Source organism: Mastigoproctus giganteus, chromosome 5, assembly GCF_048544385.1.
Source record: "Mastigoproctus giganteus isolate SK-2022 chromosome 5, ASM4854438v1, whole genome shotgun sequence".
In the NCBI taxonomy this organism is placed as follows: Eukaryota; Metazoa; Arthropoda; class Arachnida; order Uropygi; family Thelyphonidae; genus Mastigoproctus; species Mastigoproctus giganteus.
Genome location: NC_143579.1, coordinates 69,622,885 through 69,650,608, shown reverse-complemented (window position 1 = coordinate 69,650,608; position 27,724 = coordinate 69,622,885). Strand labels below are relative to the sequence as shown.

Below are 27,724 nucleotides of genomic sequence, written 5' to 3'. Positions count from 1 at the left end.
TTTTGAATTTTTTCCAGAGTTCACAATCTTTGGAATATTCTGGATGGTTGCATTTGTAATTAGGACGCCACAGAGTTGGTTCCTTGCATTCTGTTTGTGTACAAGTTTTACACCCACAGTTTGTATATGTTGCATCTCCACAGCATGCTGTCTGGGAAGAGAGAGAGAGAGAGAGAGAGAGAGAGAGAGAGAGAGAGAGAGAGAGAGAGAGAGAGAGAGAGAGAGAGAGAGTGTGAGTGAGTGAGTGAGTGTGTGTCATGGTCCATTTGATGATGTTCATGTTGAGAGTTGAGGGCTCTAGACATGGAAATTCATTACTTTCCATTTCTGCACCTTTCAGCAATGAGGGTTGGTTTATCCCTCAGGTTACAGGCCCCCACCAAGTGGAGGCAGGAGTGGTGCCACCAGTGACCAAGCAGTTGCTGAAGTTAGTAGAGTTGGTTAGTAATAAATATAAAGACTAAGAAAGGAAAGGTGGATTTCCTTTCTGAGTTCTTATTTTTGACTTTTAAAACACAGGACCACTTCCTGTAAACACTATATTCACAAGAAGAAAATCGCTTGTCACTATTGCTTGGCATTCGGGGCCGTTTGTTACTAGTCTGTGATGAGATAAGTACAGAAATTGAGACTAAGCATTTAGAAACTTTTATAGCAATTTGATATTGCTGTGACATCAGTGAATGTGTCTTGTTATACAGGGTATAGACCAATTTGGGTGCTGTTGAACTCCTGGTTAGGACATCTAATGCTGGCATAAAAGAGCTAAGAGAAATGTTGTACCACCCAGAAATTGGGGAAAACGAGTTCCACTATGGCAAGTATAATGTATTTAGGAAAGACAGGGAAGGTAGAAGGTGCGGTGGGGCATTGCTTCTTATCAAAAGCATGACTGAACACGAAAAGAGCTTTTACCAAGTCTGAATTTGTCTGCCAGCATAGAATACTGTGGTATGAGTTAGCTGAAAAGGTATAATGAGAGTGGGAGTAATCTACAGACTGGAAGATTGTGAAGAGTATGATAAGAGTCTCTACATGCATATGTAATTGGCAAGCAAGCACAAATGTCCATGGGTGACTTTAATCCTAGGTGGTAGATGACTCTCATCAACCGGTGCAATTCCACCACTTTGCTTATTGGAGGCTTGAAGTGTTTAGTCTCTAGAGCTAAGTTCCGGTCAACCCTTCCCTATCTCTTCCATCATGCAGTATGAATGATGACTTTTGAGGTTATGATGAACATCGTGGCGAGATCCACTATTCCTTACATTTCGAGGGTACAGCTCTAAAACGGTGTTCATAGGCCGGCCGCTGGTTAGTACACTGGACCGACTCTCTAGGAGGCTTCCGGATCAGCTAATGTATAATCTTGCTACCTCTACTCTGCCAGATAGTGACTGGAGGGAGTCAGAGTAGTGTGTATGCTGAGAGCATTGTCGAGGCCACGTCGTGTCAAGGATCTGGTTATATTCTTACCATGTGCACGATATATTTGATGAATTTGAAGTGTTGGTCAAGACATCAAAGGCGGATATTGTTGGGATATCAGAGACGTGGTGTCACACTGATATTAGGAATGTAGAATTGGAATTTGGGGAGTACAATGTGTACAGAAAGGATAGAACGGATAGGAAGGGAGGAGGTATCATGCTGTTAATTAAGAAAAACATAAAATCAAAAGAAGTGCATCCAGTTGATATAGGTGAACAGTGCACTGTTGAGTCAGATTGGTGTGACATAAGCACTGCAAAAGCAAAAATAAGAGTAGGAGGGTGTTATAGGCCTAATGACTTGAATGAGTACAATGAAAAATTGTACAGAGAAATAGAGTGGGCTAGTAAATCGGAATGTCTTATAATGGGGGATTTTAACTTCCCAGATATTGACTGGAACTTGTGAGTTGGTCACACACACACTAGTCAGACTTTTGTGGATTTATTGGATGATTGTTTTCTGCAGCAGCATGTTCGAGAGGCAACCAGAGAAAGTAATACTCTTGATCTGGTTATCAGCAGTGATCATTCATGTATTAGGAATTTGCAGATAAAAGAACCACTAGGTGGCATTGATCATAGTGTACTGACGTGGGATTTACTTAAAGATTTAATTAACATCAGGGGTAAAGGAAAGGGTTTTTGCTTCCGTAAAGGCGAGTACAGTGGTCTCCGACAGTTTTTAAATTCTGTACAGTGGGATCAACTGACGATGTTACCAACAGTAAATTCTAAGTGGGAAGCATTCAAGGAATTAATCGTGGAAACTACCAAAAGGTTCATACCTATTAAGAAATATCGTTCAAGGTTTAGGCCTAAATGGTTGTCAAATGAACTAATGAGACTCGTAACAGAGAAGAAAAATGCATGGGATGCATATAAATTATCAAGCGACTGAGAAGCCTATGGCAGATATAAGTTAATCTGTAATCAGGTCAGAAAGGAGGTTCGGCAGGCGAAGGCAGATTACGAGAAATCCTTGGCAAAAGATGCTAAGAAAAACATCAAGGATTTCTTTACTTATATAAACTCTAAAAGGAAGGGGATGAATCTGACTGGTCCACTTGACATCGATGGTTCGACTGTTGATGATCCTGCTCAGATAGCAAACAAACTGAATGAGTATTTTGCATCTACATTCACACGTGAGGAATTATTAAGGTTTGAAAATGACAAAAGGTTATCAAATTGTAGCAGGATACTTAATGATTTTGTAATAGCTGAAAGCAAAGTGGAGGAGAAATTGTTGAAGTTAAAAACAAGAAAAGCACCTGGGGTGGATGGAATCTATCCAGTTATATTAAAGGAGGCAGCAAAGCAACTAAGCAAACCCTTAGCCATAATTATGAGAGCGTCCTTGGACTCAGGGGAGGTTCCCACGGACTGGAGATGTGCAAATGTATCCCCAATTCACAAAGGGGGATCGAAGGGTGACATGAGTAATTACAGACCAGTTAGTTTAACTTCTGTTCCGGATAAAATAATGGAGACACTGGTTAAAGATGCATTGCAGGATCATCTAGACAAGACTGCAGCAATAATTCAGACACAGCACGGGTTTGTTAAGGGAAAGTCTTGTCTGACAAATTTGATAGGATATTATGATGTGGTTACAAAGGAACTGGATGCAAAAAATAATTTTGATATCATATATTTGGATTTCAGGAAAGCTTTTGACACTGTTGCGCATGGAAGACTATTGTACAAATTGGAGCAGAATGGTATTAAGGGTAAGTTGCTACAATTGATAAAAGGATGGTTAAGTGGGAGAAGACAGAGGGTGGTAATCAATGGGTGCTGCTCTTCTTGGACTAATGTTAGTAGTGGGGTCCCACAGGGTTCGGTGTTAGGTCCACTGTTGTTTTGTATATTTATCAATGATATTGATGAAGGTATATCAGGCTTAATGTCGAAGTTTGCAGATGATACAAAGGTTGGCAGGGTTGTTAATGACAGTAATGGCAGTGTGCTACTGCAACAGGATCCGGATAATTTGGGCAGATGGGCTAAGAAGTGGCAACTGAAGTTTAACCTTGACAAATGCAAAGTACTGCATATGGGTAGAAGTAACCCCAGAGAAACGTACCAACTGTGTGGTACTACACTTAAGGTGGTAGAAAATGAAAAAGACCTGGGAGTAATTGTGCAGGCAGATATGAAGTTTTCTGAGCAATGCAGACAGGCTGCCAGGGCAGGTCATGGGGTTTTGTCAATGATATATAGGAATTTTGCTAGCAGGGAAAAGGAGGTGATTATCCCTCTGTATAAGGCAATGGTCAGGCCACGCCTTGAGTACTGCGTACAAGTCTGGAGGCCTCATTTTAGGAAGGATGTAGATTTACTTGAGCGTATACAGAGAAGGGCAACAAGATTGGTGAGGGGAATGAAGGGATCCTCTTATCAAGAGAGGCTTAAGTTCTGCAAATTGCAGTGGCTGGAGACTAGGCACCTGCGCAGTGATCTGATTGAGGTGTATAAGGCCTTGAATGGGTTCAGCACACTGAATTCTGATGGGATCCTTCCACTTGTTCAGATTACGAACCTAAGGGGGCATAATTTCAAATTAAGCAAGGACAGATGTAGAATAGATGTGCGGAAATTTGCCTTTAGCCAGCGGGTGGTTAATTGCTGGAACAAACTTCCATCTGTCGTTGTGGAAGTTGATAGGTTGAATAAATTTAAGGAGGAACTGGACAGGCATTTGGAGGGAATGGTGTGATTTTTTTTTTTTTTTTTTTGGCTGATGCTGCATAAGCTCATACACTTGCTTTCTTGCATCACATGACACTACTACTACTACTACTAATACTACTATATCCAAAAATTTCATTACTTCATACAGCATGCCCCACCCACTTTTTCTTACTATTGAATACACCATGAGTTGTCAAACTAATAGAGCAAGCTTATTTGCGAAAAGATCTAATCCTCCCAAGCACTTCCTAATTCATTTCACAAATATATGTGGTCTCAATTCTAATCTTAACGATGTCCATTTCCACTTGCAGTCTGCCAAACCCCATGTACTTTTTCAGACAGAATCTCAGTTATCGGTTGATTCAACTACTGCTCATCTCAAATGCCCAAATTATTCGCTGTATGATTCCTTTCGCCTCAAAGGCGGTACTTGTGCATATGCCCGTTCTGATATTCCCTGTCAGAGACTTGGCAATTTGGAATCTACTCTCTTTGATCTTCTCTGGCTTAAAATCTCTCTCTCTCTACCTCATAGTGTAAAATTCATCTGTTGTCTCTAGCGTTCTCCCAACTCCACTAATCACTTGGAGCTTTTTGACTTCTTCTCTTTGCAACTTGACTTTCTCCAGTCCAACTTTCCTAACGGTGAGGTAATTTTCCTTGGTGATTTTAATGTTCCCAACTCCAGCTGGCTTCCGTTTTCTAGTCACTGACCCAGCTGGTCGAGATGCTGAGGCTTTTGCAATTACTAATGACCTTGCACAGATTGTTCATATACCTACAAGAATACCGGAAATCCTTATCATACAGCCAACACGCTTGATCTTTTTCTCACAAACAACCCTTCTAAGTACACGGTCGAAGTGAGAGGTCCTTTAGGCACTTCAGATCACAACTTGGTGATTGTCTCTTCTCCAATGGAGCCTTTATCTCATGGCTATTCCCAACCTCATGTTTTTTGGCATTACAAGAATGCAAAATGGGATGACCTGCGAGACTCCTTTTCTTCTTTTCCTTGGTCGGATTACTGTTTCAAAACCTCTAATGTGTGCGTTTGCTCAGATCGTGTCAGTGAAATTATTCTTGCAGGAATGGAATCCTTTATCCCACACTCCACTTTAAAATCTCGTCCTTTATCTAAACCTGGGTTTTCCAATAAATGTGCTAAGGCTGTTCAAGAGAAGAATGTTGCATATCGTAATTGGCTTGTCTCAGTTTCATTTTCTGCCTACACCAAAGCTTGCAACAATTGTAAAGCAGTTATTAATCAGTCCAAACTAGAGTTTGAACAGGCTAAGAGTTGAAAACTTGCTTCTTGCCCTAATGGTAGCCGAGCATTCTGGTCCCTTGCCAAAGCTATTGGCCACAACTTTTGCCCATCTCTGCTCCCACTTCTGTCAAAACCAGATGGTTCTTTTGTCACTTCAGCCAAAGATAAAGCTGACCTGCTAGCATCCTATTTTTCTTCCAACTTATGTATTAATGATCTTCGTGAAACACCTTCCCCCATTCCCAACACACTCCATTCAATACCTCCTGTGGTCTTCCATCAAACGGATTTTGATGAATCTTGATGCTAAGAAAGCTCCACATGTTCTCAAAACCTGTGCTCCTGAACACACTCATATTCTTTGCCGCCTTTTTTCATTTTCTTATTCCAAAGGTGTTTTTCCTTCTGCTTGGAAATTTGCCCATATCCAGGCAGTTCCTAAAAAGGATGACAAATCCCTCCCATCAAATTATCGTCCCATTGCAATTACTTCTACTCTTTCTAAAGTAAGGGAGAAATCAATTAACCGCCAACTCTTAAACTACCTTGAAACCTTCCGTCTGATCAACGATCGCCAGTATGGTGTCCGTCAGTGTCGATCCACTGGTGATGTTCTGGCTTATGTTACCCATTTATGGACTAATTCAATGGAAAGGTTTGGTGAAACACAAGTAGTTGCTCTTAACATCTCAAAGGCTTTCGATTGTGTTTGGCATAAAGGTCTTCTAAACAAGCTTCCATCTTATGGTTTGCCAACTGTTTTTAGTAATTGGTTATCCAGTTTTCTCTCTGATCGCTCATTGAGGGTGATGGTAGATGGCTCTCTGTCTTCTAACTTCTCCCCTAATGCCGGTGTCCCCCAAGGTTCAGTTCTTTCCCCCACTCTTTTCCTCTTGTATATTAATGACCTTCTTCCATTGACTGGAAATCCTATCCATAGTTTTGCCGATGATAGCATATTGCAATCCACTTTCCATTTTGAGAAACCTTGCCCTGTTCAATCAGCTTCAACTTCTCGAAAATCTGCTACCAATTCCTTAAATGCCGATCTTCAGGTAATTCTTCAGTGGGGCAAAGACAACTGAGTTGATTTCAACCCTTATAAAACTCAGTCTTGTCTTTTATCTCATAAAAAGGATTCTTCTGCTCCTATGCTTATCTTTAGTGACACTCCGATTTCTAGGCAAAATGATATCTCTCTCTTGGGGATTACCCTGACTTCTAATCTCTCTTGGTACAAGGACATTACAAATATTGCTTCCTCTGCATCTAAAAAACTTGGTTTTCTCTTTCGCTCTTGGCGTTACTTTTCTTCCAAACAGCTGCTCACTCTGTATAAATCGCAAATCAGCCCTGCCATGGAATATTGTTCCCACATCTGGGGTGGTGCCTCCAAAACCTCTCTCAGGCTTCTTGATTCCATTCAGAAGAGGACAGTTACGTTAATTAATGATTCATCTCTAACAGAGTCTCTCCACTCGTCTCATAGATGTACTGTTTCTGCTGCATGCCTTTTCTACAGATACTTCCATGGGCACTGTTCTTCTGAATTGGCTTCTATAATTCCCTCTCTCTCTTTCAAAACAGTCCGATCACGTGCTGCCACCAGCTAACATCCATTTACTGTCCAACTTCAAATTCACAGAACCAACTTTTCATCTTCCTCGTTTATTCATTCAACTGCCGTTTTCTGGAACAACCTTCCTTCATTCATATTTCCTGAAAATTATAGTCTACAGAAGTTCAAGTCCAATGTCAACAAATATCTTCTTTTGTTTTCTCAACCTCCAACCCAAGCATGGTACTAAGTACTATCGGTTGTCATACCTCTCGTGTGTGGGGTTTACATAAAAAAAAAAAATCTGCCCCAGATTGATTGGAATAAGTGAGAGGTAAACTTACCACCAGGGGAAATTTTTTCAAAATAAACAATGTGAATATTATTTGTACTAGCATGTTAGAGAAAGTACTAGGAGTGAGAATATTCTTGACCTCATCATTACAAACAAATCAGGATATCATAGGGCTTAAAGTACAGGAACCACTGTCAGGAAGCAATCATGCAATCATCAGTTGAAAAGACAGATGTTGAAGTAGTTAAAGGCAGAGGTTTTAACTAGAGAAGAGGGGACTTTGACAGTTTAATGTGCTGTATGGCACCTATGAATTGGATGGATTGCTGAGTGGGCAAATACATTTGAATTATGAAATACTTTTAAGGCAAAAATCACAAAAGCTATAACACATACATACCATTAAGAAAATATTGCAGGAGGAAAATAAGAGCCAGCAAGACAGAGCAGTAAAAGATAACATGGGATATTTTTTTTATTTATTGTACTAGGCAGTCCTAGCTAGCTTTCCTGGCATCCCACCATTTACATACTGTACAGATAATTACAATTTCTCCATTATAACATATTGAAATTTCGCACTTCGTGTGCCTGCTCCAGTAAAGGGAATTAAACCCTACAGTTCATGTCATGTGAGTTTGAATTTCTGCCAAGAAAAATAGTTGGTGAGAAAGTCCTCACACTAGCCCTCTTCAATCATTTTATCTGTCTTCCATTATATTTGCCACAGCCAAAGAGACATTCTACATGTATCTGTTTCACTCACAAAAAATTGGAATGTGCCATGGAAGTACACAGGGAGTTTATCAGCATTGTTCTTGCTCCATTTGCAGCAGGACTCGTTGTCTCTTGAAAACTTGTACCGCAAAATTTTGGAAATCACCAAAGTCAAAGTCCATCCTTGTCTTCAGTAGAAGCACCTCACATCCAGAAGCCGGTGTTTTCACACTGGGCTCCATCAATCAATTCCTCTAGTAGATCCTGGTATTCACGGCACCTATACAGAAGATGTACTCAGTCTTCTTTTTCTCCACAAGTATAGGAAATTAATGAACGTGCTGAAATACCTAATTCATTTAATTTTCCAAGGAAGGAGTCGTGTCCCATAAGCAGGAATGTTGAATAGAGGTTTGGAATCAACTTGGCATACCCTACCCAAACTGTTTGATGCTTGGAAGAAACTTTCTGGTTATTAAACCAGTTGTTCCATCTGTTTTGCCACCAGTCAATAAGAATAGTCCACAATAGTTTCCTCTCCTTATTATAACCATCGTCACAATGAAATTCAATTGATATCCGCTCGTATGGCTGTCTACATGGCAGATAGAAGTACACTGACTTGAATACTAAGACCAGATCCAGCAACAGCCATCTTTCTGAGTGGTAGACAGGCAGCCAGGAAAACCCATTGTGTCCTATCAATGGTTTATCAATGTTTTCATCAGCAAGGCCTCATCTGAATGCATCCTACAGACCATACTGAGTTATAACAACACTGACTGTTGAATGGAAAATAATTTCCTAACATTTGCCTTTTGGAATGCACAATCCAGCCAGACCTGTGCACCATAGCTCGCAACTGGCAAGAAGATAGTCATAAAACAGATTCAGTGCCTTGCATTCCCCACTCCTTTCCTAGTGACACGCCCAATCCTACCAACATTTTTACGATGCTATGTAGTTGATGTGTTGCCGTAACTGTCTATCAATCTTAACTCCATTACAGAGTGAACAGTAAGTACTGAAAGTAAGTACTGAAGTACAGTAAGTACAATGTTTGTACCACAAATAACCTTATTTTTGGTACAATCTGTAATTGTACCACAAATAAGGCTAGAGGGGCAAGGCTGTATATTAGAAAGCATCAGCTAAAAGATAAAAGAATGGGGACAAGAAATTTTTCATGTATATGAATACAACGAAGAAGAAAACTAATCAGATTGGAACCTTGTGCACTAGCTGTGGGAAAGTCTTAGATAACCAGTAGATATTGCGGATGAATTGAATAGGTACTTTTCATTGGTCTTTATTAATGAAAGACCTTTTCATGCTGAGAAGAGGCTGTGCAAGTGAGGTTGAGCCATATGCAATTAATGGTTTCATAATTAGGGATGGCTGTTTATTAGAAAAACTTTTGAGCATAAAGGCAAGTAAGGCCTTCCAGAGTTGATGGCACATACCCAGTAATTTCCAGGGAGTGTACTGAAGGCACGGGCGAGATTCCTTTGGGTTTGAGAAGTGGTTCTAAGGATGAAGTTTGTAACTACAGACTGGTTAGTCTGACTTCAGTGGTAGGAAAAATCTAAGACGCAATGATTAAGAGTGCAATCCAGGAACATTTAGACAGATACAGCATTCTGAAGGACACAACATCTTTTTGTTAAGTGAAAATCCTGTTTAACTTAGTGGGCTATTTTGATACAGTTACTCATGAGCTGGAGTAGGGAACAATTTCGACATAGTTAATTTGGATTTTAGCAAAACATTTCACTTGGTCCTTCATGAGAGGTTACTGTATAAGTTGGAACTGGTTTGGATTGTTGAAAAGATTCTAAGATGGATTGCTGGGTGGCTTCTGGGCAGAGGGTTGTGATTAATGGATATTCTTCATATCGGTCTAATGTCAGGAATGGGGTCCTCCAAGGATCGGTTCTTGGACTACTATTGTTTCTTATTTTCATAAATAACATCAATGAAGGGATAGTAGGAATGATGTCAAAATTTGTAGACAATGTTAATATTGGCAGAGTCCTTAATGATCACTGCTAAGAAATGCTCCTTCTGGATGACTTGAACAAACTTCAGAGATGGTCAGAGAAGTGACAGCTGTTTTAAACAAAATGCAAGGTCTCAACACTTGTGGAATAGCAACCCAAAAATAAATTATACACTTGGTGAGGTTGAATTAAAAACAGTGGAGTTAGAACGGGAGTAACAATACAAGCTGATATGAAGTTTACTAAGCATTGTAGACAGGCAACCAGGAAAATTCATTGTGTCCTATCAATGATTTATCAAACATTATCATGTAAAGATAGGGAGGTCATAATCCCATTGTATATCATGTAGAGATAGAGAGGTCATAATCCCACTGTATAAGGCAATTGTAAGACCACATTTGAAATACAGTGTTCAAGCATGGTGACCTCATCTGAAAAAAAGACATTGGGCCTTTAGAAAGGGTGGTCCAAAGACAGGCAACTCAAATGGTGAGATTGGCAGAAGGACGACTGTACAAGGAAAGACTCCAATTAAGTGGGCTGCAGAGCTTGGCAACCAGGCACCTCAGAGATGACCTGATTGAGGTTTATAAGGCTCTGAGAGAGGTTAGTAAAATGAATGTGGAATTTTCACTGTTATAAAGAATTCCAGAACTTCAGGCAACGATGTCAAATTACAGGGGAAGAAGTTTAGACTAGATTGTAGGAAGTTTTCTTTTAGACAAAAAAGATGCTTGTTTGCTGGAACCAGTTACCCTTGCAGGAAGCTGAGGCTGATAGTTTGAATAAATTCAAAGGTCATCTGAATAGTTACCTATATGAGGAAGGAAGCATATAATTTGTATTTTCTTATCTGCTTGCTGTTTTCTTTTGCCAGTGTCGCAAAAGCCTGCGGCTTCCTTACACTACATGGCAAATACAATTAATAATTCTGATTCCTCTCATTCCATATGGTCCAAAGTATGTTCAAGTTACTTGAAGGCAATAGAACAGGTAAACAAATGAATGGAAACATAGGCTTGATCTATTTCAGAGCCTTCAAAATGGCAAGGGGACAAACAAAGCAATAAATCCAAAGCAATACATGCAAGAGAGAAATAGCTCACTTCTGATAATGCATTAAAGTGGACATTTGAAATGATGTAATGAAATTTTAAGGTGAGATTATGGTTTAGCTGTGTGTTCAAAACACAGCTGTGAGTGTGTCCATCAGCTGTGTTCAAAACACAGCTGATGGTGGAAATTAAAAGAAATATAAACATGGAATCTGGACTTTGATAGTGAATGAGTCGTGATTTTCTTAACTTATACTTCTAGGTATTTAACCCTGGGCAGATTCTTGAAATGAAAGGAATAGCAAAAATTTCTCAAGACATTATAGCTCTTAAAAACTTATGAGGTCATTAACTTTAACCAGCATGTCTGCTTAATCGCCAGAGCTTGCATGTTTGACCAAGGCTCTACTCTGGACACTTATTTAGGAGTAATTTGAATGGGTTCCTGTTTTGAGAGGACTTGCTCAGTACATTATTGCTTGCTGTTTACCTCATTCTTTGCATGATACTCAAAATTATTTATATGACAATATCTGTATGGTACCATAAATGTACAATGGGGATTGCCAAAAGTTTGCTGGGACTGCTTAATAGAGTAAATAAATAAAATAAAAGATCATATTGATGCTATGTTCTTCTTCTGACAGTTTTACCTTGCCTGCAATGTCTTCTGCATTCAGCAAAAAAGAGGAAAGGAATTAACAAATATGAATAGACATGAATAGAAAAAGTAAATACTGACATCAAGTTTGCCAGGAATTACTTTTGGTTTTTGACAAACTGAATAAATATTTGGCATCTACAGTAACACATGAAGAGGTGTTTAGGGGTCGATACACCAGAGGTATACAAACTTATAACTAGGAGCTAAATGATTTTGAGGAGAAAGTGAGATAGAAATTGTTCAAACTAAAAGTAAATAAGGCAGTTCCAACTGTTGAAATCTATCTAATTATATTAAAGGAGTGCAAATGTCTCCCCTATTCGTAAAGGAGGGAAAAAAAAGAGGGATACGAGTAATTAGAGTTGTAAGCATGACTTCTGTTAATGGAGTATGCTTAAAAAAGTAATGTAGGCCCATCTAGACAGGAATACAGATATATGACAATTACAGCATGGAATCTTTAAGAGAAGATCTTGTCTGACCACTCAGATGGCTACTATGATGTAGTGATAAAGGAACTGGATGCAGAAAATAATTCTGACTTCATGTATTTAGATTTCACCAATGCTTTTAATACTGTTCCACACAAACTGGAGCAGTGTGGCATTAGGGGAAAGTTACTGTTATTCATTAAGGGATGGCTGAGTGGCAGAAAGCAAAGTGGTTATTAATGGGCACTGCTCTTCTTGCACTGATGTTATTAGTGAAATCCCCTGGATTCAGTGCTATGCCCTTTTCAATATTTATGAATGATATCGATGAAAACATATCAAGTTTATTGTCCAAGTTTGCAGATGACCAGTCATTAACTACCGTACTCAGCTGGGTAGGGTAATTAATTTTGGCTATTTTTTTTTTTTCATTACTTGCCATAAAGCTCAGACAATAAGTGAGCTGTTCACAACTATTGCAAAACACTAAAGACATAACTGTTTTTTGTGGCTGTCATCAAATTATGACAAAGTATTCATAGTTGGCTACCCAACTAACTACTACTCAATAATGAAGCTAATGTATATATTAGCTAATGTATCTATATATTTAATATAGATACATTAGCTATATAATAGCTAATGTAATAATGTAATGTAATAGATAATGCTATATATAATAGCTAATGTATCTATATATTTAATACGGAAGGCATTCTCTTCGACGGTCAGTGTGAACGATAGGCTTAATGGATTGGGCTGGAAGTGGTCGCAAATTGAAGCTATTTCTTCCTAGGTGTGCACAAAGATGTTAAAATTTAAAAATTCCAAAGAGTTTTATTTTATGGAATGGGCCAGTTTTGTAGAACAAATGAGAATAGTTCAACATTCACTTCATACATGGAGCCACTGGATGATGCTAACTGTTAAACAAACAGTTGTCTAAGTTGATAAGGCATTTTTTTCTGATTACCAATTTTCACTTTAATTTTTTAAATGATTAACAGTTTGCATAACTGTGTCATTTGTTCCGAAAAAAAATAAAAAATAAAAATAAATACATAAAAAATAAAAATAAATAATAATTCTCTACTAGCGCTGCCTACCTTAAAAAAAAGAACCAATTGTTAGTATTCCCTTGCACTGCTCGTACATATTCCCCATGTTGTGCACGCGAGCTCATACACTTGTTGCCATTCATTACGTTTAAAATGTTCTGAACTCATTTTATTGTTATCAATTTCAAGTTTTTTTTAAATTTTTTTTTTAAGGTGAGTAATAATTTATGGATTTAGAATTATGTCACACTCTGGAAGACGTGTCCGCTGCCATGCTATTATGATTGGTCGTGTTGTATGTACCTTGTGGCGAAGAATATAGACCTTTTTGTGTTTCTGCAAATGTATTCAGGATTGGTCTGAAATGGTGAAATCAAATAAAATTTATAAGTTTCCTCAGATACAAGAAATGACAAAGGATTCAACGAATACTGGCTTACTTGCTTATGACAAAACATGCACACATTTTTTTAGAACAGCTACAGAAAACTTTAAATTCACATGCTAATGAGAGAATGAAATTTAAAAGAGAAATTCAGGTATGCATTAGTTTCAGATCTGTGGTTGAGAATTTTTTAGAGAACAATAAAAATCCGGACTACCAGACTACAGTTGAAAATATGCTGGCGAACTTCAAGCTTCAAGAAGTTGGGCCACAACATCATTGTCACAGTACTTTTTTACACTTTCACATTTGGAAGTGTAAGTGAAGAATGGGATGAGAAGTTTAAACAGGAGATTAAACACATGGAGATGAGGTACCAGGGGAGTTGAAATTCAACATCATGGCTGATATTTGCTGGATACTGAAGAGGTACTGTACAGTAGAAGCATTTGCAAGAAAACGAAACATAATGAAAGTTTAACGAGTTTTTAAAGTGAAAGGTGAGTGTTTAGTGTATTTTTAATAGTATTTTATAGAGATGACAATGAATTGTCTAAAAATTTTCGGGAAAATATCAGGCAATAAAAAATGTGCTACCAATTGTGAAATTGTTGCAACGGGTACAGCTAGAATATAGCTATATGCATAGAGAATTAAGTTTTTAGTGTACTTTTTAATATATTTTAATTTACGCAATGGCTTACCTGCTCATGACAAAACACGGATTACATTTCTTTAGGCAAGCTAGAGAAAATTCTGCCACCAATTGCAAAATTTTCAAAATGGGTACTGCTAGTTTCACTGATTCTTGTATTCCATTAATGTAACCACTGAAAATTTTTTTTTTAAACATTCCACATTTAGACAATTTTTGCAGCAGGACAAGACCATTTTTTACCCATTGGGATATCACAAATTTCAAATCAAACCAGCAATAACACACAATATGAACAAAATCATATATCATACCTTCTTATTTTGTATTTTGCTCTGTCTTTCTTTCATCACAATTCAGGCTTAGCAAGTGTCATCATGTAATGTTTCATGCCTTGAAGCAGCAAGATATTCCTTTATTCTGTCATAAGCTTTTAGCTGGTTCTAATAAAACTTTTAGGCAGCAACAAACTATGTTCCATGTCAAAATTAAGTATTTTTGTTTTAATATTTTATATTTAAATGGCTGGTTAAACTTTAAAGAGAGGGCACAGAACATCAAAAAAATAAAAAAAGAGCATAAAAAAAAAAAAGGAAAGTACTCACACCAATGCTTATAAACATGAGGTAAATAACTGATACAGCACAATGGTAAAAATTGTTATCACATTGATTTTCTACACACTTTCACAATTTTGCTTAATTATTTAATATTAATTACTTTATTATAACAGTAGTAGTAGTTCCAAGTTTTTTGGGATTTACCTGAATTTTTAAAAGTTGATTTGGAAGGTAAAAAAAAATTGACAAAATTCAGTTAAAATCTGAAAATGGATGTCAGATGAACTAATGAGGCTCGTGGCAAAGAAGAAAAATGTATGGGATGCATATAAATTATGAGGTGACAGAAGCCTACAGCAGATATAAGCTAGTCTGTAATCAAGTCACAAATGAGGTTAGGCAAGCAAAGGCTGATTACGAGAAATCCTTGGCAAAGGATGCATGAATAAGAAAGACTTCTTTACTTATGTAAATTCTAGAAGGAAGGGGATGAATCAGATTGGTCCACTTGATAACGATGGTTCAACTGTTAATGATCCTGCTCGAGTAGCTGACAAACTGAATGAGTATTTTGCATCTACATTCACAAATGAGGAATTCTGTAAGGAAGGGGAGGACAGAAGTGTACTAAACTCTAACAGGGAGCCAAATAATTTTGTAATAACTGAGAGCAAAATGGAGGAGAAATTGTTGAAGTTAAACATAAAAAAGGCACCTGGGGTGGATGGAATCTATCCAGTTATACTGAAGGAAGCAAACCCTTAGCCATAATTATGAGAGCATCCTTAGATTCGGGGGGGGGGGGGGTCTCCATGGACTGAAGATGTGCAAATGTATCCACAATTCACAAAGGGAGTTCAAAGGGTGACACAAATAATTAGACCAGTTAGTTTAACTTCTGTTCTGGGAAAATAATGGAGTCTCTAGTTAAAGAAGTGTTGCAGGATCACCTGGATAAGACTGCAGTAATAGTTCAGACTCCGCATGGGTTTGTTAAGGGGAGGTCTTGTCTTGTCTGATCAATTTTATTGGATACTATGATGTGGTCACAAAAGAACTGGAAGCAAAAAATAATTCTGATATCATATACAATGGATTCCGGTTATTTGGGTCACCGGTTAATCGGGGCAGCCGTTTATTTGGGGCAAATCCTAAAAAACAGAACCAAATCGAGAAAATAGCCAGGGTTTACTTCGCTTAATTGGGACAAAATGCCATTTAATCGGGGCAGGAGACCGCAGCACTGAAGATTACCCTACGATTGTCTCCGACCGTACCATGTAGTTTGGTCAGATTTCTGGAGGTCACAACCATAAAACAATAAAAACAATTAGCAGTCACCTGTTTATTGGGCTTTTCTGTTAGTGAAATCTATCATAAACTGATAGTAAACTCGATCTTATTGAATTTGCGATAATACCGACAGCTGGAATTCTGTGGATTATTATGGTACAATGTGTTTACACTTCTATGGAATCTTCAATCATATAAAAAAAAATAATTTTCAGAATCTTCTCTTCATTCCTATTTTTAAAGCTTCGTTATTTGTTACTCCGTTCTCACTTGCGCGTATTGTGTTACTTGCAATTTGTGTGCGCCGTGTTTTTTGTTATTGATTGCTTATCTTTTTACTGTTTTAAATATTAACCCACACCCACAAATGACATTGAACAGAAATGTCAACTAGTTTAGTTATATGTACATATTACAGTACGAATTAATTATTCCGATTATCACGTATCATTTAATTTTGTTAATTGATAAGGTAATAAAGGGTAAATTTGTGCTTAATATATCTTTGCTTTTATAGCCTGTTGATAATATTCCTCCTATTTTCGCTAATTAGAATCGCGGTTTAATAGAATTAAAATTCAATTCACAAACGTGATCACAATGACCGGCGCTTACTGCACATCGTATAGTGAATTGTACTTTACTATGGTGACTCCATCGTAACGTGATTTGATTGTACAGCGAACCAATTGCAAATGGGGGGGTACATTGTATTTTTAACTATTTACGTGAAACTTCGGATAATTGGGGCAGCCGCTTAATCGGGCCAAAATGAGCTAGTCCCGATGTGTCCCAAATAACTGGAATCAACTGTACTTAGATTTCAGGAATCCTTTTGATACTGTTGCACATGGAAGACTGCTTTACAAATTGGAGTGAAATGACATTAAGGGGCAAGTTGCTGCAAAGGATAAAGGGATGGTTGAGTGGGAGAAGACAGAGAGTGGTAATAAATGGACACTGTTCTATGTGGACCAATATTATTAGTGGAGCCCCCCAGGTTTCGGTGCTGGGCCCATTGTTGTTTTGTGTATTTATCAATGAAGGTATGTCAGGCTCAATGTCCAAGTTTGCAGATGATACAAAGGTTGGCAGGGTTGTTAATGACATTAAAGACAGTATGCTACTACCACAGGATCTAGAAAAGTTAGGCAGATGGGCTGAGAAGTGGCAACTGAAGTTTAACATTGACAAATGCGAAGTACTGCAAATGGGTACCGGTAACCCAAGAGAAACGTACCAACTGTGTGGTACATTCAGGGAAGTGAGAATGAAAAAGATCTGGGGGTAATTGCGCAGTCAGATATGAAGTTCTCTGAGCAGTGCAGATTGGCTGCCAGAGCAGGTCATGGAGTCTTGTCAATGATATATAGAAATTTTGCTAGCACAGACAAGGTGAGGCGATTATCCCTATATATAAGGCAATGGTGAGGCCACACCTTGCGTACTGTGACCAGGTCTGGAGGCCTCATTTTAGGAAGGATGTAGAATTGCTAGAACGAGTACAGAGAAAGGCAAGTTTGATGGGAGGAACTAAGGGGTGCTCTTACCAAGCGAGGCTTAAGTTCTGCAAGTTGCAGCATCTGGAGACTAGGCACATGAGAGGTGATCTGACTGAGGTGTATAAGGCCTTGAAGGTTTGAGCAGGCTCAATGCTGTTGGGATACTTCAACTTACTCAGATTAAAAACTGAGGGGGTTTATATTCAAATTGAGGAAAGATAGTTGATTGCTGGAACAGACTTCCATCTGTTGTTGTGGAAGTTGATAGCTTCGATAATTGTAGATTACCTAAAATACCATTTATAATTGACTTAATATGATAGCATAGCTTAATTTATTATGGTACTCAGGGCTCCCACTCCTGGGTTTTTCCACCCAGATCTGGGTTTTTTGATTGTCATCTGGGTTGATAGGTTTTTTTCACAAAAATATCTCATTATCTGGGTTTTTTCGGTAATTTTTAATTTTAAGTCAAAATTTATTTTTATTTCTTGTAAATACAATAAAATTTAATACATTTAATAATAGTTTACAATTTTCTTAATTTTATATTCTACAATACTGATCATAATTTGTAATATCTCAAGTGCTTGTACAAAATACTACAAATGTAAAAGGATTTCAAAGTTTTCGCAGGGTTCTACACTATGAAATTACGCTTACATGTTCATACATGTAAGCATACATGTTCGTGTTACTAACATGTATGCGCAGCCTATTGAGCAGGCGGTCTTTACTGCTCAGTCTTTCGTGATCGTTCGTGGTATTATTGCATTATTTAGTGTGATTTTTACATTTATGCGTGTACTACGTACAGTGATATAATAAATTTAAATTGTAGTGACTATTTCTATTTTATGTTAATGGATTAGTGATTTATTTTTTATTTTATAGAACATTTTAAATAAGATAACTGCTAATTAGCCATACCCACAAATTGCCCACAATGTCTGAAACTTGTTCCCCACAGAAAAAGATGAGTAAACGGTGGTATACTCAAAATTTTAGAAATGAATGGTTAGAAGATCCGGAATTAAAGGATTGGTTGAAAGAAGACAGTAATGAAAAAGTTGCGTCTTACTGTATTTGTTGTGAAATGAAATTAAAGAATGCCAATAAAGCGATGTTACTAGTGCATAAAAATGCAGTTAAACATAAAAAAAGTGCAAATATTGCTAAGACAAGTTCAACGTTAGACACATTCTTCACAAAACGTAAACCTACGGAGAATGAAGAAGTAGCAAAGGCAGAGTTAACGATTGCTGCACTCATTTCTGAGCATAATATTCCATTTGCGCAATGTGATCACCTTATAGAAGCATGTAAGAAAGCATTTCATGATAGCAATATTGCAAAACAAGTTCAGATGAAGGCGACTAAAGTCTCTTATCTTATACGAGATGGCATAGCCTATCATGAAAATATATACATTTCTAACATATGCAGAAACAACAAGTTTTCAATGATAATAGATGAAAGTACAGATTTATCTTTATCACAAGTTCTAGCTGTTGTTGTTAGATATTTTGATATTCAAAAACTTGGTTGTTGTTGTTGTTGTTATTTGGTTTTTAGGAGCATTAGCAACTAAGGCCATATTGCTCCGGGATATGCGGTGGTCATTCCCTGAAGGACCTTTCCGCATCCTCCGTATTTGGTGGTGACGGGCTCGAACCCCGGTCTAATCAAGAAGCGTGTGCTATGCACTGCTGCTCCTTCCCACCTGGCTACGGAGGCGCCTCAAAAACTTGGTTGTAGATGTGTTACTTGACACTGTTTGTGTCGAAAATGGTACTTCAGAAGGGCTTTATCAAGCTGTAAAAGATCTTTTCATAGAAAAAAACATTCAAATAAGTAATCTCGTTGGCTTTGGAAGTGATAATTGTGCCACTATGATGGGTACTAAGAGTGGGTTCGAGTCATTGCTAAAAAAGTATGTACCATCAGTATTTATAATGGGATGTGTTTGCCATTCTTTTGCATTATGTGCTAGTCATTCAGTCAAGGTACTACCATCATATCTAGAAATATTTATAAAAGATATCTCTTGTTATTTTTCCCGTAGTAGTAAAAGATTAAACGAGTTCAAAATGATTCAAGATGTTGTAGATACTGCTAAGCATAAAATCCCCAAATTAGCACAAACACGTTGGTTATCCCGTGGCAATGTAATAAAAATTATTATTGAGCAGTGGGATGCATTAGTTCTTTATTTTCAGTCTCAATCAAAAATTGACAAAATCGATGGTGCAGGAAATATTTACAATACTATGATCACCAAAGGAACTAAGCATATGTTGTTGTTTTTAGGATATGTACTGGAGAAAAATAAACTGCCTGAATATTGAATTTCAATCTGAGCATTTCAGATTGCACTTACTTCATTCAATGGTTTCAATTGAGTATAAAAATATTCTTAGTTTTTTCATAAAAGAAGAAGTCATTACTTCGTGCAAGCTGGTTGAAATTGATCCAAGCAATGCAATAAATCATAAGCCTCTGAATAAAATATATTTGGGAGGCCGTTGTATGGCCTTATTAAATTCAACACCACTTGGTGACAGTGAAAGCAGGTTTAAAAATGATTGTTTAAAATTTCTTGTTGAATATGGAAATCAGAAAAAGATTTCCTCTAAATGATGATGGAATTATCGCCAGTCTCAATGTTCTTGACCCAGCAGTGATACATGATCGTGCCAATTCGCCATCCTCAATTTTCCATTTAGCAATGCAGTTCCCTCACCTTGTTTCTGAAGACAAACTAGATCTTCTAGATGATGAATGGAGATCATTTCATTTAAATCAAGATTTAGATTTCTCTTACAAAACCATCCCTGAGTTATGGTATCTGTTACGTAATGTAAAAGATGGCTTTAATAATTCTAAATATGAGATTTTATCTAACTTTATGACCAGTCTAGCTATTTTACCTCACTCTTCGGCAAGAGTAGAAAGAATCTTCTCCCAAGTAAACCATATAAAAACAAAAGCCACAAACTCCCTTAAACCAGAAACTGTGAAAAATCGACTAATGGCAAAACAGGCGATAAATAGATCTAATCAAAATTGCTATACATGGAAACCTAAATCAGAATTGGTAAAAGAAGTCATACAAGGAACTTGTCATAAAAGATACGAAGAACGTTTGAAAAAAATGAAAGAACTTCAAAAAATAAATGTGGAGGGAACTGAATGGGATGAAAATTCTGATTACAATTAAATAAAATATATTTTTGCATGGTAAGTTTTATCTTATTTGTGTTGCTATACTATATGATGAAAACTAGGTTTTTTTTGGGTTTATTTAAGTTGCAATCTAAGTTTTTTTAAAATTTGTGAGTGGGAGCCCTGATGGTACTCACCTTTTTTCATAATCTGCAATTGATGTTTGAATAGGGTGGATGATAATTTTAGTTTAAATTAGGAGTAAGTAAGTTGGGGGTTTAAACTATTCAAACATCAATTGCAGATTATAAAAAAAAGGTGAGTACCATAATAAATTAAGCTATGCTATCATATTAAGGAAGTTAATAGCTTAAATAAATTCAAGGCTAAACTAGACAAACATTTGGAGTGACCGGACAGGTGAAATGGGGATTTTTTTTTTTTTTTTTTTGGCTGATGCTGTATAAGCTTGCTTTCTTGCATCATATGGTAGTAGGTGCTCTACTTAATACATTACAATTTATGAATGCCTATTATGCTACTGTTAAGACATTCCATTTGCAATCATTTTGAAACTGAATTGCATAAATTATTTATCTTGTGGGTGGAATTGCTAAATATCACTTTCTTTTCTTACTGAAAGAAACGTAGGTACGTTACAGATCAATTCATTTCACTTACCTCAGCATCCATATCAATTCTTTCATATCGTCTCCTTATTGGAACCTGTATTATATCCCCACGTTTAAAAGGTATAATTGGACATTCCTGAAAAAAATACATTATGTGGTTTTCATTTTTTTTCCCTCTCTTTTAGCAACAGAAGTTTTAAAATAAGATATGATTTATAGCACAATTTGAATGAAAATGAACAGCAAGACATCATTGCTCATAGTAAGGAAACAGTTAGAGAATTACAATGAAGAATAAATAAATATGATACAATAATTTACAAAATGGGTAGAAATCTGAAGAAAGGTACATAATACATTACTGGTTTTATATTACACAGTTGGCCAAATGCAATTCAGCATTTGTGTTCAAAAGATTGAACACAAATGCTGAATTTTCAACTAACTTAATAATTTTTAAGACTTTAAAAAAACAAATTGTTATTTGGTTTTTAGGAGCATTAGCAACTAAGGCCATATTGCTCCGGGGATATGCGGTGGTCATTCCCTGACCTTTCCTCATCCTCCGTATTTGGTGGTGACGGGCTCGAACCCCGGTCTAATCAAGAAGCGTGTGCTACGCACTGCTGCTCCTTCCCACCTGGCTACGGAGGCGCCTAAAAAAAACAAAACAAACTACTAAATCACATTTACAAATACAGTAAATTGCTGTTCCTATGTACCAAGCTAATCTAAAAATAAAATAAATTTAAATGAAATAATGGAGACAAAACAAAGCAACACATCTCTAGCAATGTGAATTACAACTCCAAAAATGCTTGTACTTCAGTCATTGATTGCTGTCCAGCAAAGTGTCAATGGACATCTCTAACATGACACAAAGCAGACAGTAAATAATGAAGAGACTTCAAAATTCAGAAGTAAGAAGTATGTAAAGGCTACAGCCCTCTGTATTTAAATAATCAAACATAAACCAAAATTCAAATATGCAAACTAGCATTGAACTAAATCATAACAAACAAATTTAACTAACAAACAAATTTAACACAAATAACTTAATTAACATCTTCCAAACTGTGTTCCATAATATGTCAGATAATGTACGTTCATTTAATTTTCTTCCTCTTCATTGCTGCTAAGTACAAACGAAAACGTTTTTTCTGTTGTGGAATATCTTCACCTTCTGAACTTTCTTCTGCAGCATCTAGATTTCGTGTACTTCTGCTCTCTTTAAGAAATCAGTACTCTGGGTTTGTTTACTTTTGCTTGATGGATATTTGTAAATTGCAAGGTATGGAGCTAGGCATTTTTGAAGCTCCCTTTTGAACTTTGTGCTCCTTTCAGTCAAAGGATCTGCATTAAAAAAAAAAAAAAATTCTAATTGCTCTTCTAAGTTTATGCCTTTCTCGTATGCTTTTTAGTGTAAAATTTGGAACTACAGAATTTTCATCTGTGTTATCATCCTCTGAATTAATTTGGTTTAACCTGCGATGCCATTTCCACCAAATCTGCTTCATATAATGCCTTTCCACCATTTTTTAAGCAGATCCAAAATTTATATCTTTGATTCTAGAGAAATAGTTTCTTTTGAGCAGAACTTTTTTACTTTCCTAAGGCATAATAATTTAGGGCTGCAATTTAATTCACAACAAAGAACTTATTCCAATATGGTTCTTAAGAACAAAGTTTAGTAATATATACCTGGAAAAATTTATAAACGATCAAATAAAAACAAAATAACTTTACAAAAACCGTAAGTCACTAACTGCATGCTTTGAGGTCACAATTTTTTTATGGTCTCAAAGAAGCACAAGTTCAATCACACAGAACTGAATACAGGGATTTCAGAATACTTTTTTTTTTTTTTTTGTATAACGACTAGTGAATCAACAGCGGGGATTCACAAAATTTTTTGGAAATGTTAACAAAAATAACTTGTTACGCAAGGTTTGCTGCAATTCTCTAATCACATTAGAGTGAAACAGCATTATTTAAGTACCATGTTGTGCAAGGATTGTTGCAATTTATCAATCGTGCTAGAGTGAAACCATGTCGTAGAAGTACCGTGTTATACGGAGGTTACCTGTATTCTATCATTTGATTTTTTTTTTTTATGAAAACTCCAAACACAAGAGGTATCAGCACTTACACTGTGCTGCCACTTCATTAGGTACACCCCTGCTGTGCACACAAAGGGTTTGTCCCACAACATTGCAAGCAACATGACCACAGTTGTGGATGTAAATGTAGCAGAACAACCTTTCTAGTATCAGTTAAGTGTACAAATTGTAGCAAGAATGGGGAAAAGGAGTGATCAAATGGACTTCGAACGTGCCATGGTAGTAGGTGCAAGACGTGCTGGACAAAACATCTCTGAAATGGCAGTTCTCCTGAACTTTTCATGCACCACAGTTTCAAGGGTGTATCGAGAATGGCGCAATGTATAGAAAACATCCTCTCAATGGCACTCCTGTGGAAGAAAATCGCTTGTTGATGAGAGAGGTCAGAGGAGGATGGCAAGAATTGTGCAAGCAAACAGACAGGCCACAATGTCACACATCATGTCAGAATACAACCTTGGTGCGGAGAACAAAATATCACAATGGACCACTAGTTGCACTTTGTTGCAAATGGGCTACAACAGCCGACGGATACCGCGTAACTTTGTTATCAATGAAGAACAAGAGAGAGCACGCCGCCTGTGGGCACAGCAACACCGGTACTGGACTATCGAAGATTGGAAAACAGTTGCTTGGTCTGACAAGTCGAAGTTCCTGATGCATGTTGATGGAAGGTGCAGAATTTGGTGAAAACAACATGAATCCATGGACCTGTCATGTCTGATGGGTTAAAACAGTGTTCTCCCTAGAAAATTTTGCCAGCCGGGTGGTATTATGAAGTAGCCAGGTGGGGAAGTGCAATACTTGGCAATGTTATAAAATTTTCTGTTATTTATAAATGTGGCTTAAGCGACCCAGAACAAAAATTAATTGCATAATTTAACATAATATATGCTCCTGTCGCATCGATCTCAATCGCATGGTATGTTCAAATTAATATTGATCGAGATCAGTGAGCAGTGCTATATATGGTATGGCGAGAATCTTTTTAATTTTAACCGGCTGGTCAGTTAAATTCACCGGATGGTGCACCTGTTCAATAGGTCCTGGGGAGAACACTGTAAAGAGATATGACAAGTTGAATTCCCTAAAAGTACAAAGTTTACAGGCCACTAAATGCGTGTAAGAGAAAAGGTACTTCAGTAACTAGAGCACCTGTTCCAAACCAAACATTCTCTTGTGTTGAGATATCAGGAGAATATAAATCAAGGTTCATCATTTATAAATGCTGACTACACCACAAAGTCACCACAGTTTAGGTACTTGTTCCATCTATATGCCATACTTTTTATATCTGCTCATAAGTCTTTGGATTGCTGGCAGGCAGCACTGGCTTTATTTGCCTCATTGCCTGTGTGGAATCAATATCCTGCCAGATTATAAAATATCATGAAAACTGCAAGGTAACAAGTGTGGAGTGCATGGATGATACAGTCAACTGAAAGCTTGCTCCAAGTGCAGCTTCCAGATGACTGCCATATTGTGTTCAGCCATATGTGGTCGCTCATTGTCACGTAATAAAATGACACCATCAGTCTAATGTCCTGGTCTCTCTCTCTCTCTCTCTCTCTCTCTCTCTCTTCTTTTTGATGGTAATGGTATGTTACAGATAAACATTGCACTATGACTCATCCACACTCACTATGCAATCCAAGAAGTCACTTCATATCTATTCATAGTGCATTAAGTACTACAGACAATTCCATTTGCAGAGGTTTTTATTCATTGTTGAGATACTTGGAATCCATTTTGCACACGGCTTCTTGTACTGTAATCTGTTGTGGATGATGGAGGTGGCAGACCAGTAACTGATGTCCAGATTCCTGGCCACAATGTTTACAAAGCCATCATTTTCTTCTATGACAACTGTATAGTTAACTCTTGGATGAGGATCAACTTCCACGGCTTTTCTTCCATATTGGTGAATAAATTGCCCACTAGTATATTCATAGGCATGACACAGTAGAGTTGTTGGCAAGCACTTTTTCCATAAACCAGTGAATTTCTGCTGGAGAAGTGCCCTTTTGCTATAAAATCATACTGCACTGTGCTAACTTAGATACAACTATCACTGTGAACACCATATTATTTTTGTTGCTACCCCTATTTCCAGCACACAGAGGAGAGCCAACCTGCTATATTATTCAAGTACAAGTAATGCAACGTCTGGAGACTAGGCACCTGCAGGGTGATCTGATTAAGGTGTTTAAGGCCTTCAATAGATTGAGGAAGCTGAATGTGAATGGCATTCTTCCTCTTGCTGAGACTACCCACGTGAGGGGGTGGTCATTAAATAATTTAAGTTGGGAAGGATGGCTGCAGGATAGATGTGCGAAAGTTTGCCTTCAGTCAGTGAGTTGTTAATTGTTGGAATAAGCCTCCCTCTGTTGTTGGGGAAGTGGATAGTTTGAATGAATTCAAGGAAGAACTAGACAAATTCTTGGAGTAAGGATGGGTGAAGTGTGTGTGTGTGTGTGTGTGTGTGTGTGTGTGTGTGTGTGTGTGTGTGTGTGTGTGTGTGTGTGTGTGTGTGTGTGTGTGAAAAATTAACAGCACTTCAATTCCTAGCTGAATAATCATAACTTACATCAGCACAATAAGTAAAGACCTAGGAAGAAGAATATACTACACTTGATCATCACTCACAAAGCAAGTAACATCACAGAGCTGATATCACAAAAACCCTTAGCAGGCCAGAATCACACCATTCATTGATGCACAATGGAGAGGGGAGGAGGATGCAGTTGTTAAAGAAAATGAATTACAGAATACCATTAAGGAACTATCTACAATTTGTTAAATTATCTATAATTTTTAAAATGAATGAATAAAGAGCTAGCCAGTTCTAAAAAAAAAAAAAAAGAAAAATTAAAATAAAATGATGGCATGTTGGAGAGTTACAAAAAAAAACAGAAAGCAATGAAGACTACAACAAAAAAAGGTGAGTTGTAATAGTATAATGGAAAGGATTAGGGTAGAAACAGCTAATAATGAGAAATCACTGGCTAAGAGTGAAGGAAAAGGTTTTTTTTTTTTTTTTTTATATGATATGAACAAAAAAAAAAAAAAAATACTGGACCATTACGTAAGAGATAACAGTTGTTCTAACAATCAATTACTCTCTCTGGCTGAAAGCAAATTTTCATTCATCTATCCTTATTCCAATTTAAATTTATGCCCCCCCTTCCTTTAAACACTATTTATGTTTCCGTGCAGGTGCCCAGTTTCCAAATGCTGCAATTTGCAGAATGAAGTCTTTCTTGGTAAGGATATCCTTTTGGATCTTTAACTAATCTGGTTGCTGTTCTCTGTACTCCTTCCAACAGATCCACATCCTTCCTAAAATGAGGCTTCCAAACAGCACAAGATGCAGCCTAACGATTGCCTTGGGATAATCACCTGCTTATATCTGCTGGCAAAATTCCTGTATATATATCATTAACAGAACCCCAAGAGCTGTTTTAGCAGCCTAGACTGCTTGACTATGCAACTACCCCTCCAGTCTCTGTTTTGTTCTCCACTACCGGAGCGTGGTACCACACAGCTAGTATGTTATTCTGGGATTACCCATATGCAGTACCTTCCACTTGTTAATGGTAAACTGCAACTGCCAGTTCAGTTGCCAGCCAGACTGCCTAATTTTTTCTATTTCTGTTTCAATATTATACCTCGATTCCCATCATTAACTACCCACCAACTTTTGTATTATCTGCAAAATTAGACATTCAGCTTGACATTTCTTCATCAATATCATATCAATAATTGTTGCACATGGAAGACTGCTGCACAAATTGGAGCAGTGTGGCATTGGAGGCAAATTGCTGCTATGGATAAAGGGGTGGTTGAGGGGGAGAAGACAGAGAGTGGTAATCAATGGACACTGCTCATCGTGGACTAATGTTATTAGTGGAGTCCCTCAGGGTTCAGTATTGGGTCCATTATTGTTTTCTGTATTTATAAATGATATTGATGATGGTATATCAAGCTTAATGTCCAAGTTTGCAGACGATATGAAGGTTGGCAGGGTTGTCAAGGACACTACTGACACTATGCTACTGGAACAGGATCTGGAAAGGTTGAGCAGATGGGCTGAGAGGTGGCAAATGAAGTTTAACATTGACAAATGTAAAGTACTACATATGGGAAACAGCAACCCCAGAGCAACGTATGA

General features: G+C 37.4%; 1 protein-coding gene across 8 annotated transcripts in view; it reads right to left on the bottom strand.

Moving 5' to 3' along the window:
* The window catches only part of IntS9 (integrator complex subunit 9), a 370,946-nt gene that overhangs the window by 71,657 nt on the left and 271,565 nt on the right, over nucleotides 1-27,724 (bottom strand). For all 8 annotated transcript variants that reach the window (XM_090373281.1, XM_090373278.1, XM_090373279.1 and 5 more), the window contains one exon: nucleotides 21,483-21,569. In XM_090373281.1, the coding sequence (XP_090229407.1) occupies nucleotides 21,483-21,569 (87 nt within the window). The remainder of the gene's footprint in view (nucleotides 1-21,482; nucleotides 21,570-27,724) is intronic.